Source organism: Theropithecus gelada, chromosome 5 (genome assembly GCF_003255815.1).
Source record: "Theropithecus gelada isolate Dixy chromosome 5, Tgel_1.0, whole genome shotgun sequence".
Classification (NCBI taxonomy): domain Eukaryota; kingdom Metazoa; phylum Chordata; class Mammalia; order Primates; family Cercopithecidae; genus Theropithecus; species Theropithecus gelada.
In genome coordinates, this window is record NC_037672.1 from 60,511,707 (window position 1) to 60,527,964 (window position 16,258).

At 41.2% G+C, this 16,258-nt stretch overlaps 1 protein-coding gene across 3 annotated transcripts in view; it reads left to right on the plus strand.

Moving 5' to 3' along the window:
• Window positions 1-16,258, plus strand: part of RASGEF1B (RasGEF domain family member 1B) — a 45,262-nt gene that overhangs the window by 11,194 nt on the left and 17,810 nt on the right. The window contains exons 2-8 of one of the 3 annotated variants that reach the window (XM_025385652.1): window positions 1,171-1,353; window positions 3,073-3,195; window positions 3,926-4,063; window positions 12,944-13,159; window positions 13,644-13,718; window positions 15,718-15,813; window positions 15,928-16,030. In XM_025385652.1, the coding sequence (XP_025241437.1) occupies window positions 1,177-1,353; window positions 3,073-3,195; window positions 3,926-4,063; window positions 12,944-13,159; window positions 13,644-13,718; window positions 15,718-15,813; window positions 15,928-16,030 (928 nt within the window). In that variant the 5' untranslated portion in view covers window positions 1,171-1,176. The remainder of the gene's footprint in view (window positions 1-1,170; window positions 1,354-3,072; window positions 3,196-3,925; window positions 4,064-12,943; window positions 13,160-13,643; window positions 13,719-15,717; window positions 15,814-15,927; window positions 16,031-16,258) is intronic. The other 2 variants (XM_025385653.1, XM_025385654.1) reach the window with 2 other exon arrangements.

Consider the following 16,258-nt stretch of genomic DNA (forward strand, 5'->3'; position numbering starts at 1 on the left):
TGCTGAGGCACGTGCACAGGTTGTGATGCTCTGTATACCCATCAGCTGTAGCTGGAACAGATGCTCAAGGAGTGATGGATGTGACTTCTCAGACAGGGCTCCACGCCCCTCCCACATTGAGATGCAAATATCTTTTGGCATCTTGAAAAGAAAGATTAGTCCAGGTTGTGTCCTCCTGCTGCCTCCACACGCCCTGTCCCCGTCAGTCCATGACTTGGAGTATGGCTCCCCCTCGTTGTTTGCCTTCTGAAGCCCCCAGTCTCTGCAGCTCTTCAATGCCTCCATTGTGCAGACGTGGTGCCAGAGACTGGGAGTCTGTTCTCAGGGCCGGGTGCCGTCCCTAGGAATTCAAGTAATAACTTAATAGCCTCTGCCGTCTGCAGAGCACCCTCTGACAAGGCCTTTGTGAATTGCAAAGTACACAGATGGAGAGGAGCAACTTATCTCAGGACTGTCACAGTGCTCCTTGTTCCCAAATCAGGTGCCTTCTCAGCCTGCATGTTTATTGAGAACTGAGGCTTTACAAGATACCACCCCACAGCCCCAGGAGAATTTAACACAAAGGGGAGAAAGTCAACAGCATCTGATCTTTCAGTGAAAACTGAGGAGTCTACATGAAATCTTGTGTGTACACGTATGCATATATAAACACGCACACAGTGTACTTTAATTCTAGGCCTACTTTGCAATTTCGTGTTTTCAGCTTCGATTTTGGTTGTCTTTCAGGTCCTTCAGATAGATCTTCAGTGTTAGGTAACTTTTCCCAACCAAATTTTAAGGTGTACACATTTCCACCTTAGGAAAATTGTTGACTCCATGAGATAAAGCAATCGAAGTTCAGTTCCGTTGCCCCTTTCACAATCTGATCTGAAGGAGTGACATCTAAATATGACAGCCAGAGACTTGAGTTTAAGTCCAGAGTGGGCCCCTTGGTCTAAGCGTTGTGTGATATTTGATTGAAGGGGAGTGGTACTCAAAAGTATGCTTACATGTGGTACTCAGAGAGCAATTTGATTCTTGATGGGCTCTGATATTGTGTCAGAACCTGAACTACTATTTTAATTGCCTATTCTCTCATTACTGTTAAATCTTAGTGCCTATTAAAGCTTACCTTTATTTTCATACTGCATATTGCTGACATTATGTTTTCTTCTTTTTTATTCCTTTTAGGAAAGTATGCCTCAGACTCCTCCCTTTTCAGCAATGTTTGACAGCAGTGGTTACAATCGAAACCTCTATCAGTCTGCAGAGGACAGCTGTGGAGGGTTGTATTACCATGACAACAACCTCCTCTCCGGATCCCTGGAAGCACTCATCCAGCACTTAGTACCTAATGTGGATTACTATCCAGATGTAGGTATTCATGTTTCTCTGAAACACATCCTTGGCAACGAGTAGAAATTACAGTACAGGAGGCAGGGACCATAGATAATACAGAATTATCTCTAGGTTGCTGAGAATTTTTCTAATAAGAAATTGCATATTGATTATCAAGTGCATTGAAATCAAGTTGAGCCTGGATAAGGATCAGATTTTGGTGTACTGTGCATATCAATTTCTTTTCAGGTTAGTTACTACATTGTAGACAGTCTGATACCATCTAAATGAAGTATCTGTAGAGTTGATTCATGCATATAGCTTAGTCCTTAAATAGAAATGTCAGAGAACTTTGCATGCTCCCAGAATATGTAATGCCTTTTTTTGTTTCCAAGACCAGCACTACGCTAAGAAAAGTGAATGTAACCAAGGAAAGTATATGGAAGAGAAAACAAGATTTATGCTCAAGATGTAATTCTTTATAGATTCAACATCAGATGACATGGTTGCTTTGTTTTACCTTGGTAACCTACACTTATATAGCTAGCACTTTCTAATCTTGGGAATTTGTTATATGTTTTCTTAGTCTTTACAGTAATTCCAAGAGGGAAGAGAGGAGAAAACTAATTCAGAGTGTTGAGTATTTGCTCATGGTCTCACTTCCAGCATCAGCAGTCAAACACAGGTTTTCTTTCTGGGACAAATGACTTTTTCCCCTTCCCTGTGCTACAGCTACCTCTATGGAATTGAGCTTAGTAGTAGGAGATTTGCTGAGCAGCTGGTCATTGATAAAGATCTCATGAAAATATCTAGAGACTGCATTCATTTGTCTTTATAAATTTAATGATAACGTTGGTGTGCAAAGGATAGTTCGTGCTTGCCACAGTAATTCACCATAGTGTTTCTTACTGAGTTATCTCTCTGTGTATTTTGTTACATGGCATTTTCAGATATGTTGCCACACAGGGAAAACTTGTAATCAAAAGTAAAAGGAATCCCTTGTTCAGCCCTGTAAGTGTTTATGAGCTAGTAAAGGCGCCTAAGGAAAAAAGAAAAATCCCATGGAATTTATCTTTTCAATGGGAGTCTGAAATTGTTATAACAAATAAGCACTACTTCATTACTGGCTTCTTGGGAGACAATGTGGTTAAAGAAAAGTATAGAGTGTTATATTGTGCTTTATTAAATTGCTTTGCCTTTAAGCAAATAAATAGGTTACTTGAAAGCCTGCCTTTGAATGTTCTGACACAAACACTTTAGTGTGACATGCTAGACACCCTGCAGAATTCTTGAGTGTTATGTGCATTGGGTAGGTAGGTTTTTTTGTTGTTATTTTTTGTTTGGTTTCCGTTGAGTTACAGAGTATTTGGACACACAGCCATGTTTTGTGTGGGTAGTATATTTGAGTAAGATTTATCTCTCTGGGCTGCATTTCATTCTTCTTTACTAAAGTGAGTTATGTGTCTTGGTATCCTGGCTCCCTGAGGATGGATGTGAAAATGTGCTCTGAATAATTCCAGGAGCCAAACTTATCCTGTACTTCTGTTATTTTTAGTATGGTTTAAGGGAAAACATACATCAGAAGGTAAAGGAGACATTAATCTTACACCGTTTTACTGCTAGTAGGCATTACTTTTGAAACTGCAGCATATTAACTTGATCAGGAGAACTTAATGAAATAAGATATATAGTATAAAGGCAAGATATTAATTTTAGAGAGAATGTAACAATGATGACTTTTTTCTCTTGCTGCAGAGAACATACATATTTACCTTCCTACTCAGTTCTCGGTTATTTATGCATCCTTATGAGCTAATGGCCAAAGTTTGCCACTTATGTGTTGAGCACCAGAGACTAAGTGATCCTGATAGTGATAAGGTAATGGTACATTTTTAATATTATAATATTACAGTTTGTTTTATTAGGAATGCTGACTCTATGGCTTAGATTTTTGTGAAGTTGGTTCATTAAGTAACCGGGGCTTATCCCCAGGCTGAAGTGCATAAATAGCATTGCGGCTATGCAAGGGGAATTGTGAATGGTATAAAGAATAAAGAATACAGAATAAATCAAATGCAGCCTGGGTGCAGGTGGCTCACACCTGTAATCCCAGCACTTTGGGAGGCCAGGGTGGGCAGATCACCTGAGGTCAGGAGTTTTGAGACCAGCCTGGCCAACATGTGAAACCCCGTCTGTACTAAAAATACAAAAATTAGCTGGCTGTGGTGGCACATGCCTGTAATCCCGGCTACTCCGGAGACTGAGGCAGGAGAATCGCTTGAACCTGGGAGGCAGGTTGCAGTGAGCTGAGATCGCACCACTGCACTCCAGCCTGGGGGACAGAGTGAGACTCTTGTCTCAAAAATCAAAGACATTAAAAATTTAAAAATTGAAAAAAATAAATTAATTAAATGCAATTGAGGATCCCTAGGTCCTGCCTTAAGTTGGTGGCATTTGGCATTGACATGGAGGGAGAGGGGCTGGAGCTTCTTCTTCATCCCTAAAGACTTTGCACTAGAAGTTTCTCAGTGACACTGTTTGTAACTATTTATTTGATGTAGTCCATAGTGATAAATATCACTGAATTAGATTTGCTTTTTTTCCCTAGAACCAGATGAGAAAAATTGCACCCAAAATCCTTCAACTTCTCACGGAATGGACGGAAACATTTCCCTATGATTTTCGGGATGAAAGAATGATGAGAAACTTAAAAGATCTGGCTCACCGGATAGCCAGTGGTGAAGAGGTTGGTAACCTGAATTTAGCACGGCCACTGGAATTCCCAGGCAGAGCCTGGGTGGGAAATGGTGCTGAATTATGCATCCTAATCTCCACTGCTTCCTCTCTGTTTTGCCTTTGGGCAAGCCCTCCACATCACATATTGGTCTGTTTAGTATGTCAAGTGAGAATGATTATAACATCCCACTTCAAAGGGATATGATCCAGAGTGTTATGTGATTAATTTGGGGCTATGTCCATGTCAACTCGTGCACAGGATTTATGTTGCAAGTGTGTTTTAATTTTACTTTACTTTTACCTTTTTTCCTTCCAAAAAGGTTTAACACAGCTAGTTAGATAATAAATGGCATGTTAATAGATATAAACACTGGTGGATACACAGTAAATAACATTAATGTATTAACCAATGATAAATGGTAGATTAATAAATCGTAAATAGAAATAGACATTCTGGGCTGTGGCAGGAAGCAAACAAATATGCTTCTGTTGAGAATGAGTAGAGGAGGACAGGACTGCTGTGGTATGAGTTTAAGTTCCAGGTAAAAGGGAAATACAGCTGGTCATGTGATATTCACTGTCAGAAAAGGGGAAGTATAGTGATTATTGAGGGAATTAAATGAAAAATTTACAAACTTTCTTCTGAAGAACTTTGTATAGGGTCATAGAATGAGATCCTAGAAACTGTTCTTTATGGTGTTTACAACACCTTCCTGGACAGAAACTGACTTCATAGATTCATGTGTGAATGAGCAAAGGTAATTCTTGGGGGAGGAGAAGACTGAGGAAATGAGGCAAGTCTTCCAGCGCTCAGAAGTTGATTTAAGGATAGAATCTAGTATAGGTGGAGATTAAAAGGAAGTCTCTTAGATAGTCTTTCCTAACTATCACTTCCCTCAGTTGAGCCTTTGATAAGCACTAACTACTAGCTGTGCAAATTCAAGGTTATCCTTTTGGAAGCACGTCTGGAGGGCTGGTATTCTGTGTTGAGACTTGCTGGGTAAGGATGTCCTTGTAGTTTCCATGTTGCAGGTCAACTTCTGGGAACAAGTCGTTTAGGCACAGATACACTTTCACCTGGAGAAAGTAGATGAAGCATTTGGCAATGATGGTGCATTTCGTTCATCTTAAAATGCATTTTCCATTATGAATAACCTTCCTTGAGAACTCTTTCAGTGGTGTGCTGCAGCGTATAACTTGATACCCTATCCTTTTTTTCTGAGACAGAGCCTTGCTCTGTTCCTCAGGCTAGAGTAGAGTGTTGTGATCATGGCTCACTGCAGCCTTGACTTCTCTGGCTTAATCAGTCCTCCCACCTCAGCTTCCCTAGTAGCTGGGACTACAGGTGCATACAACTGTGCCTGGCTAATTTTTTCTATTTTTTGTAGAGACAAAGCCTCACTATGTTGCCCAGGCTGGTCTCGAACTTTCAGGCTCAAGCAATCCACTGGCCTTGGCCTCCCCAAAGTGCTGGAATTACAGGCGGCTAGAGTATAGTGTCACCATCATGACTCACTGCAGCCCTGACTTCTCTGGCTTAATCAATCCTCCCACCTCAGCTTCCCTAGTAGCTGGGACTACAGGTGCATACGACTGTGCCTGGCTAGTTTTTTCTAATTTTTGTAGAGACAAAGCCTCACTATGTTGCTCAGGCTGGTCTCAAACTTGTGGTCTCAAGCAATCCACTGGCCTTGGCCGCCCAAAGTGCTGGAATTACAGGTGTGAGCCACTGCGCCCAGCTGTAATTTTTGTGAGAAAAGGGGAAGTGTATTAATTCTTGAGGGAATTAAGTGAAAAACTTAAAAACTTTCGTCTGAATAACTTTGGGGCTATGTTCATGTCAACTCATGCACAGGATTTATGTTGCAAGTGTGTTTTAATTTTACTTATACCTTTTTTCCTTCCAAAAAGGTTTGACACAGCTAGTTAGATAATAATAAATGGCATCTTAATAGATATAAACATTTTAATACAATTTCTCCCAATTTTACAAAATCAGACTAAAATTATATAAGGCTAGCTCTTGAAAAATTTGTATGGGCTTTCCTATATTATGTTCTCATGAAAATGGAATTAGCCATTTTACTGTTACTTTTTGACATTATATTGTTATGAACCCAAGTGCTCGAGACAGCCATTATTTCTGCCGGGCTGAATGAGTCATTTCCTGAGTCATTGTGCAAGTTATGACGGTTATAATCATTTTGCCAGTTTGCCTATTACAGGTTCCAGCCAGGTATGAATTGATAGGTCCCTTGCTTACAAAGGCAAAAATTAAGCATCATGGTGCAGTTTTGTAGCAAATCTTATATTAGAAGGGTTAGCCAGGGAGTTCCTCGGCAGGGTCAGTGCTGGCTCAGTGACCTTGGTTTATGTATCTGAAGCTGCTCAAAAGATTAGTGACATCATAAGGGCTTTTTCTTGTGTGAAGGCTGAGACCTAAGTCAGACAGTTTTCATTTCAGTTAGGTTGTCTTTAGCTACTTAACATTATATGTCAATCATCTTATCTTCCCTCTATTGCCTTTATAACTTAGTTCTTTCCAAAAGAAACACCTTAAAAATCTTTTTATTTTAAGATAAAATGTTGGTGTTTTGAAAATACCAAATGGATGGTCCTTCTTATTGCGGGAGTCAAAGGGGAAATCATTTCTATCTGTGTTTACCAGATGAAAATTGGTCTTTTTGTTTAACAGAATCAAGCTATTCGAGAGCTGGGTAGAACAGAGAGAAGGGCCAAACAGCCTTGTGACCCTGGCTTCTTTTCAACACTCCTGTGTTAATAACAATCTTGATAGAAACCTTGTGAAGTTCAGATGGTTTTGAGCACGAAAAGAGGAGATAAGAAGACAAGCCAGTTCTAACTGAGGAACTGGTTAAACTAAGGGTTGAGTGGAGAGATGTCACCTGCCTTGATCAGGTTGGGTTTCACAGGGAACCTGTTTCTTTAGTTGCTTCTATTCAGTATTCCGTATTCTATTCAGTATTCAGAATTCAAATCCACACTTGCCAGCTGGTTTATCTGAGTGTGTTTTGGCTAGTCCTCTAAATCCTTGCTCCTTCCTTGTCTCTATAAATCATAGAAGTAACTGCCTTGTGTTAATGCCCTTTCAGCTCTGAAACTGTATGATCGATGTCCTTCCTCCAGTTCTTTGGCTGTCAGGCTCCTTATCAGTCATGTGCTTAGGTGTCTCCCCTCAGAGAGACCTTCCTTCAGCACCCCAACTATGATCATTCCCTCTCCCATTATTGGCTTTCACTGCTCTTCCCTTCATAGTGATTCCTAGCACTCTGTGATGAGTCAGTATAGCTGGCCCCCTCTCTGTATTTGTGGGATCTGCATCCATGGGTTCAACCAACCTCAGATTGAAAATATTCAAAAAGTATTAAGTGTGTACCGAATATACATAGCCTTTTTTCCCCTGTCATTATTCCCTAAACAATACAGTATCACAGTGATGTACATAGCATTTATGTTGCATTAGGTATTATAAGTAATGTAGAGATGATTTAAAGTATACAGGAGGATGTGCAGATGTATGCAAATACTATACCATCTTATAGCAGAGATGTGAGAGCATCTGCAGGGAAGTCCTGGAACCAATCTCCCGAGGATACTGAGGGATGACTGTGCTTGCATTTTTGTTGCTTGATTTCCTCTCTAGACCCCATGCTGTGCCCTCTTTGTTCACCTTGGCCTCCTTAACTCCTAGCTCAGTACCTGGCACCTAGTATTCTCTCAGTAGTGTTTGAATGAATGAGTCAATGAATGAATGAATGAACAAATGAATTACTGGAATAGGGAAAAATTATTTCCCTCTACTGGAAGGAATATGAGCCTGGGTTGGGATTTGTTGCTTCTTGCCTGGGACTTTTTTTTTTTTCCTTTTGGCAGTCAGTGAATCCAGGTGTGCCCTATATATAATTTAGTCAGGTTCTTCTGAATCTGCCAGGACAGTTCTACATAATTTGGCTTAATATGTTTCTCCCCTGGGGATTTGCCCAAAATGAAGTGGTTTATTAGGGCTTGCCTGCAAGAAACATGAAATGAAACTAATGATTGAATTACATGACAAATGACTGTGGTGGATAGAATGCAATTTTCTCTTCCTTAAGGGGCTGGTCTTTATAATAAGAACTTCTATCTTTATTTGCCAGGTAATTACTGTCACTGGCATTTGAAGTTATAAAAAAGAATAAGTACATATTTAGTAATTCATGACTCAGTGAGGAACCGTGCTTAACAACACAAAGCTTGATTTCTCAAATGGAATCAAATGGCAGCAGGAAACTTTTAAAAGAGGTGGCGTGCATACACTGTCTCCCATGCTCACACACTAGTTGTTGAATAGCTTTCTCCCATACTCTATTACGTACATTTTTCCATGATATTTTGAGGCAGTTTTTTGCTAACAACCTGACTGTACATTCCTCTGCCTCTTCCCCCAATACATTTTTTTAAAATTGCAGAATAGGCTGGGTGCGGTGGCTCACGCCTGTAATCCCAGCACTTTGGGAGGCTGAAGCAGGCAGATTACTGAGGTTGGGAGTTCGAGACCAGCCTGACCACCATGGAGGAACCCCCATTTCTACTAAAAATACAAAATTAGCCAGGCGGGGTGGCGCATGCCTATAATTCCAGCTACTCGGGAAGCTGAGGCAGGAGAATCTCTTGAACCCGGGAGGCAGAGATTGCAGTGAGCCAAGATCGCACCGTTGCACTCCAGCCTGGGCAACAAGAGTGAAACTCCCCACCTCAAAAAAAAAAAAAAAATTGCAGAATGAAAATCTTTCAGCAGATATGCCAGTAAAGTATTGCTTCTCACACTTGGCTTATACAAGGATCAGCTGAGACGCATCTAGATCATGTGACCCAAATGCACTGCAGACCAAGTCGATCGTAATCTCTGGGGTGGAACCCAGGCTGCCCCCATTCAGCAGTTTGTTCTGCTCATTGCTTCCCAGCTGGTACAATTGTGTGGTACCCTGAAGAGAAGTAATAATTTCTAGCTAAAGTGTTTTCTGTGTGGATCCCGGGAAGGGGTGAGGAAAAGGTGCATGATGTAGGAATGATAGCATGCATGGAATAGCAGCTGAGGCACAGAATAATGAATATTTTAAAGTGAGTTGTTGGGTTTTTTTTTTTTTTTTTTTTGAGACGGAGTCTTGCTCTGTTGCCCGGGCTGGAGTGCAGTGGCCGGATCTCAGCTCACTGCAAGTTCCGCCTCCCAGGTTCTCGCCATTCTCCTGCCTCAGCCTCCCGTGTAGCTGAGACTACAGTCGCCCGCCACCTCGCCCAGCTAGTTTTTTGTATTTTTTAGTAGAGACGGGGTTTCACCGTGTTAGCCAGGATGGTCTCGATCTCTTGACCTCGTGATCCGCCTGTCTCGGCCTCCCAAAGTGCTGGGATTACAGGCTTGAGCCACCGCGCCCGGCCTAGAGTTGTTGGGTTTTTTTAAGTGAAAATAACTTTCTTGTGCATGTCTCATGCCTGTGTTATCCAAGAAATCCCATTCTGTGGGAAAGCTTTAAAACATTTTATTTTTAACATGTCAAGTAATATAGGAATATATTCACTTGGATTTTGTTCGAAAATTCATACAAAGCAAAAGAGGCCAAAAAACTTCCATCAATCCAACTTCTCTCTTAAAGGTAACAGCTGTTGTCAATTTTGTGTGTATCCTTCCAGAGCTGCTCCTACGTATACAGGTCTTCATAGAAAGTAGTGTGTATGGCTTTTGTTCCCGTGTGTGTTTACCTAGTATTTTTCACCCTGCTTGTTTTCTCTCTTATGTCTTGGAAACCTTTCCATGTTGGTGCAGGTAGCTGTATCTTCTTTCAGCTGTTACACAGTAGTCTGGTATGTGATTGGGCCATGTTTCTTTTTCTTTTTAATAACTATTCTATTGGACACAAACAAGTTAAATTTGTTTATACCGAAAACTCAGCATTTTCTGAGAAAGACTTAGCAAAGAAGATTAAGTCCCTTCTTCATATCAAGCTCTGTTTAGTAAAGTAGTAACATATAGTTGTGAGTTGCTCTTGTAAACAGGCTTTACGGACTGTGAAACTTCAACTTTGTAACACGTATTTTCTACTCTGCACTTGTTCTAGCCAAAAGGCTGAGAAGGGATTCTACCCTGGATAGTATATGCTATAACTAAGGTATCTCCAAGAAGGTGTTCAGAAACCAGTTTGAGTAATACACTGGGAAATATTTGCATAATTATTAGAAGTAGTATCTAACTCTCATGTAGTCATTTGTTATGACATTTGGGACAAAGGACTGAATAAAACAGTTGAAGTTGATAGATTTTGTTTGTTTGCTTGCTTTGTTTGTTGAGACAGGTTCTCGCTTTCTTACCCAGTCTGGAGTGCTGTGGCACCATCAGGGCTCACCATAGCATCAACCTCCCTGGCTCAAGCAATCCTCCCACCTCAGTTTCCCCCAAGTTACTGGGACTGCAGGTGCCCAGCTAATTTTTAAATTTTTGTAGAGGCCAAGCATGGTGGCTCATGCTTAATAATCCCAGCATCTTGGGAAGCTGAGGTGGGCAGATCACTTGAGGTCAGGAGTTCGAGACCATCCTTGCTAACATGGCGAAACCGCATCTCTACTGATACAACAACAAAAACAAAACAAAACAAGAACAACAACAACAACAACAAAAAATTAGCTGGGTGTGGTGGCACACACTTGTAATCTCAGCTACTCAGGAGGCTGAGGCACGAGAATTGCTTGCACCTGGGAGGTGGAGGGTGCAGTGAGTTGAGATTGCACCACCGCACTCCAGCCTGGGCAACAGAGTGAGATTCTGTCTCAGTCAATATATAAATAAGTTTTTGTGGAGACAGGGTCTCACTATGTTGTCTCGATCTCCTGGGCTCAAGGGATCCTCCTGCCTCATCCTCCCAAAGTTCTGGGATTACAGATGTGAGCCACCATGCCCGGACATAGATTTTTAATGTAACTCAAGTTTATAAAAGTAAAAGAGAAGGGGGAAATAGGAATGAGAGATTTGAAATAACCCTCAACTCATCCTTGAACTGCTTTGAATTCCAAAAAAGAGACATTTCTTTTGAGTGACAAACATACTACCAAATAGCATTTTCTAAACTGATAACCTGAATGCTGTATGGAAGGTGGGATTTTTGACGGTTCAATTTTTAAGTACATAGGTGTTTCATTAGTGATTTCAGGGTGATCCATGACTGTAGAGAAAAATAGAGGTCATCTAATGGACCAGTTTAAATAACTCAGCAGAATATACACTAACAAATAGAGAAGAAAAGGAAAAGAAGTCTGTGTATGCTTTTTACACCTTGACTATGCAAGAACTAACCATTTCCAAATATGTTGTTATTCTCCTCATAAGCAAATATCTCTTCGTTTGGGTTTTTGTAATATACTGTAATAAACAAAATTGCTTCTATAAAAAAAAGCTGTGGCTCTTATACTTGTAGGTAAATGCCATTTAATTTTCAGATAATTAATCTCAGCAAATGATATTGTGGTATTTTTTTAAAAGGCAATGGAGCCGTAAACCTAGGCCTTTCTACATCTGTAGGTTTACTGGGGCCATCCTCTTTTGGAGATTTAACCTAAGGACCGTGTTAGCATTGAATCAGCCTGTGTGCCTTTCTCTGATACAGGCATCATAATTTACCTGGAAGAATATTGTTTTGGAAATTTTTGGCTAGAAAAGGAAGACTAAATGGACTCTGCAACTTATGTTATAGCTGTGCCCTGGGATTGATGGATTGTGAAGTCATTTCTTGATTTAACAAATGTTTTAAAAGTCAGGAAGTTGACAGTTATCTAAACTACATGCAGTGCTTTTTTAAACCAGTTTATCTTATGCATGAGGCTGCAGCATTATGAAGTAGCAAACAAAGTGGCATCTGGGAGTAGTGTTGCAGGGAGAATTGCCACATGGAAGAGTTCGGTTGTGAACATTAATAGTGAGTCATGAGTGCAAAAGAAATGAATATGAGCCCAATGGAGGTCAGATGCCAGAAATGAATATCTACTGCTTCCTCATGGTAATCCACATTTTATGTGTAAGTCAAGAAGGTAGTAGGCTGGACGTGGTGGTTTACGCCTGTAATCCCCACACTTTGGGAGGCTGAGGCAGGCAGATCACAAGGTCAGGAGTTCAAGACCAGCCTGGCTAATATAGTGAAACCCCATCTCTACAAAAATACAAAAATTAGCCGGGCGTGATGGTGCATGCCTGTAATCCCAGCTACTCGGGAGGCTGAGGCAGGTGAATCACTTGAACCCGGGAGGCGGAGGTTGTAGTGAGTGAGCCAAAATCATGTCACTGCACTCCAGCCTAGGCAACAGAGCAAGACTCCGTCTCAAACAAAACAAAACAAAACAAAAACAAAAAGAAGGTGGTTCGAGGGGGTGAGTGGAAAGTAATGGTATATTTCTGTTAGGTAGGCTAGAGAAATCAAGAGGGTGGCCCTAAAGAAAAAGTGTTAGGAAAAGGATGCACTGACTTGCGATCAATGTATTCCAACCCACCAACAGTAAACTGGTAGGTACATTTCTTTGCTGGAACAGAGGACATTCAGTTATACTTAGTACTCATTATACTGGATTCCCTCAAGAGGTAATCTAAATTGTCACTGTAGTGTTTTCATGGCCCAACCTGAATTGTACTCTCAGTAGCAACCCCAAAGAAGAACTAAACCTTACAGATTTGAAAACGCCTTATGCGTGTGTCTCAAACTGTTAGAGCTAGCCAAATCTTCCTGTAACTTCCCTTAACCCAGTTGATTCTCCAGTGTCCAGGTAAAATCATTTGAGGACATAGTCTCTGAGTTTGCATAGTGGCAAAACCAGACATGCAGAGCACGGATGTAATTCTTCGCTTGTTCCCTAGCAGACATACAGAAAGAATGTCCAGCAGATGATGCAGTGTCTGATCCGCAAACTTGCTGCACTCAGCCAGTACGAAGAAGTCCTGGCAAAAATCAGCTCCACATCCACAGATCGACTCACAGTTCTCAAGACCAAGCCACAGTCCATACAAAGGGATATCATTACTGTCTGCAATGACCCTTACACGTTGGCGCAGCAGCTGACTCATATAGAGCTGGTAAGGCCGTTATCATCTTTGCCCTTTACAACCACGGATTTGCTTTGGCAGCCAGACAATATATTTGTCAACAGTAATGTCACAGGAGAGGTTAGAATAATCCAAGTGGGAAATCATCTGAGACAGCTGAAACATACCATGTTTATGGATTTGAGTATGAATGCTTCTGATATTCTGGGGATTCACTTGTAAATAAATACTAAACAAGGCTGAAGAGCAAAGAGTTTATTGACCTTCCTCACCTTCTGCCTCTAATCGGTTTTTCCAAAACCTGCTAACCTTTCACTATCTTGTGGAGTATTGACCCAAGCAGAAAATTGCCTCTGCACAGACCTTGAAGATGATGAAAGTATTTAGGGTTAAAGGCTTATTTTATAATCTTCATTAAGAAATGGGAGGTGGTGCCAAAAGTCATAGAGGGAGTTGACAGTCCATTTCTTTTCACTTTCTTTAATACTGTTGACCTTCTGGGTTTGTGTTTCAGGAGAGGCTCAATTATATTGGGCCGGAAGAATTTGTTCAGGCGTTCGTGCAGAAGGGCCCTTTGGATAATGACAAGGTAATCAGTCTACCCAAAGGTCAATGCTGAAACCAGAAATGGGATTTCTCAGTCTGTGATAGTGGGTATAAGGGACAGAAGTTAGACCTATATTCGGTTTTAGATTTTAAAATCAGAATTTTTTTTTTCCATCAGCCATGTCTGATTCATTGCAGTTTTCTTGAGCGAGGTCTCCAAGCTCCTTTACAATTTTGCTCCATCACTAACTTGTAGCCTCTTCTTCCTCCTTATTGGGAAATTTAGTAGGACCTTTACAGCAAGTAGATGCAGGCATTTGTGGTGATGAAAATAGGAGAGGAAAGCATAATGGTTTTAGCAGATTAAGAATCTGCTGAGGCCGGGCGCGGTGGCTCAAGCCTGTAATCCCAGCACTTTGGGAGGCCGAGACGGGCGGATCACGAGGTCAGGAGATCGAGACCATCCTGGCTAACATGGTGAAACCCCGTCTCTACTAAAAATACAAAAAAAACTAGCCGGGCGTGGTGGCGGGCGCCTGTAGTCCCAGCTACTCGGAGGCTGAGGCAGGAGAATGGCGTGAACCTGGGAGGCGGAGCTTGCAGTGAGCCGAGATCGCGCCACTGCACTCCAGCCTGGGTGACACAGCGCGAGACTCCGTCTCAAAAAAAAAAAAAAAAAAAAAGAATCTGCTGAGAAGGTTCTGCCCATAATTCAACAATAGCAGGGGCAGGAAAGACAGGATGCACATCCAGCTTGCTGAGTAAAGGGCTTGACCGCTTTGCCTCTTGTTTTAAGGTGAATCTCTCATGGGAGGTTTATTGCCTAAGTGCAGCCCACTATTAAAGAAATTAATGCTGGGGGTGGACTGTCAAATCAGTGTACACATATAAGAAATTTTTTTTCTTCCAGTGACCTGGAAGCATTTTGAATTGTTAGGCAAAGACTACAACACCCGCTGATGAAAGCCCCCTTCTGGGAGTAGGGACAACAGCTGTTTTCCGGACTTAGAATAGTGTCTCCTAATACAGGAAGTGAAGAATTTGTTTTGCCATAGAAGGCTAGTGGACTTTTTGTTTGTTTGTTTCTTTTGGAAGGAAGGAAAGAGGGGTGTAATTAGCCTCTTCAAGCTGGCCTTGAACTTCAAGATGAGATGAACTTTTTTGCCTTTGAACAATGTGTTACTCACCCTACTAAAGACCATGATGGTGTAGACTTCTGTTTATCTACTTGAAAGACACTTAGTTCGTTGCAACATTATGTTGTAAAATGTTGTCCTATGCTTCATTTTAAGAGAAAAATTTCTACTCCTCTGTACTGGTAGCCACTTTTTTGCTGTATCGATTATAGCAGCTGGTATTTGCACTCCATTAACTGAGTCAGGATTGTTTTGGAATGCAGCCAGAACTCTTCCTCTGAATTGTGTTTCTGAAAATACAATCCAGACTAACTTAGTTTCTCGGGAAGAGGGGTTAGGGACACTTTTTTTTTTTTTTTTTTTTTTTTTTTGGAGGCTGAATCTCACTCTGCCACCCAGGCTAGAGTGCAATGGCGTGATCCCAGTTCACTACAACCTCCACCTCCCGGGTTCAAGCGATTCTCCTGCTTCAGCCTCCCAAGTAGCTGGGATTACAGGCACATGCCACCATGCCCAGCTAATTTTTTGTATTTTAGGAGAGATGGGGTTTCACCATATTAACCAGGCTGATCTCGAACTCCTGACCTCTGGTGATCCACCTGCCTCAGCCTCCCAAAGTGTTGGGATTACAGGCATGAGCCACTGTGCCCGGCCTAAGGACACTTTTATAAATGCATCAGAGTACATTTCTAGACCTCAGGTGTTTCACTGGACTATCCTAAAGGACTTCGATATTTCTGTAAGGATAATCAAGAATGCCAGTGATTGTCTTTCCCTCTCTTTCTGTTGTTCTAAAAAGCTTGCCTAATCCATAAACTGAGAATAAAGGCTCATATTTCACAAAATGAGAATCCAATACGTTCTTTTTTTCCTCTAACTCATCCGTCTACTTTGTTTTCTCTAAAGAGTTGCTACAGTGAACGGAAGAAAACACGAAACTTAGAAGCTTATGTGGAATGGTTTAATCGCCTCAGCTACTTGGTTGCTACAGAAATCTGTATGGTGAGGAAATGAATTTTCTGTCTCCTAGCTCTCAATATTATTTTTTTCTACTTATTTTAGAACTGTTGGGCCTTTATACTGGATAACTGCCCTCTATTGTCTTTTACTATATAGCCTGTTAAGAAAAAACACCGAGCAAGAATGATTGAGTATTTCATTGACGTAGCTCGGGAGTGTTTTAACATTGGCAACTTCAACTCCTTGATGGCGATAATCTGTGAGTATTTTGTGGAGGATACATGTCCTTTATCTTTACGAATCCTGTAAAGTGACCCACAGAAAATTTGCAAATAGTATGGTTTTGTCAGTACGGACTGTGTTTTTTAATCCTGAGTTACTTGAGAATGTCCAAGATGCTTTAAATAGGCAAATGGGTGCGAGTATGTGTGTAATCTTTCTTAAGTATGCAAGAATTCTTGGAATGTTTTAAGTTAACCTTAGCTAA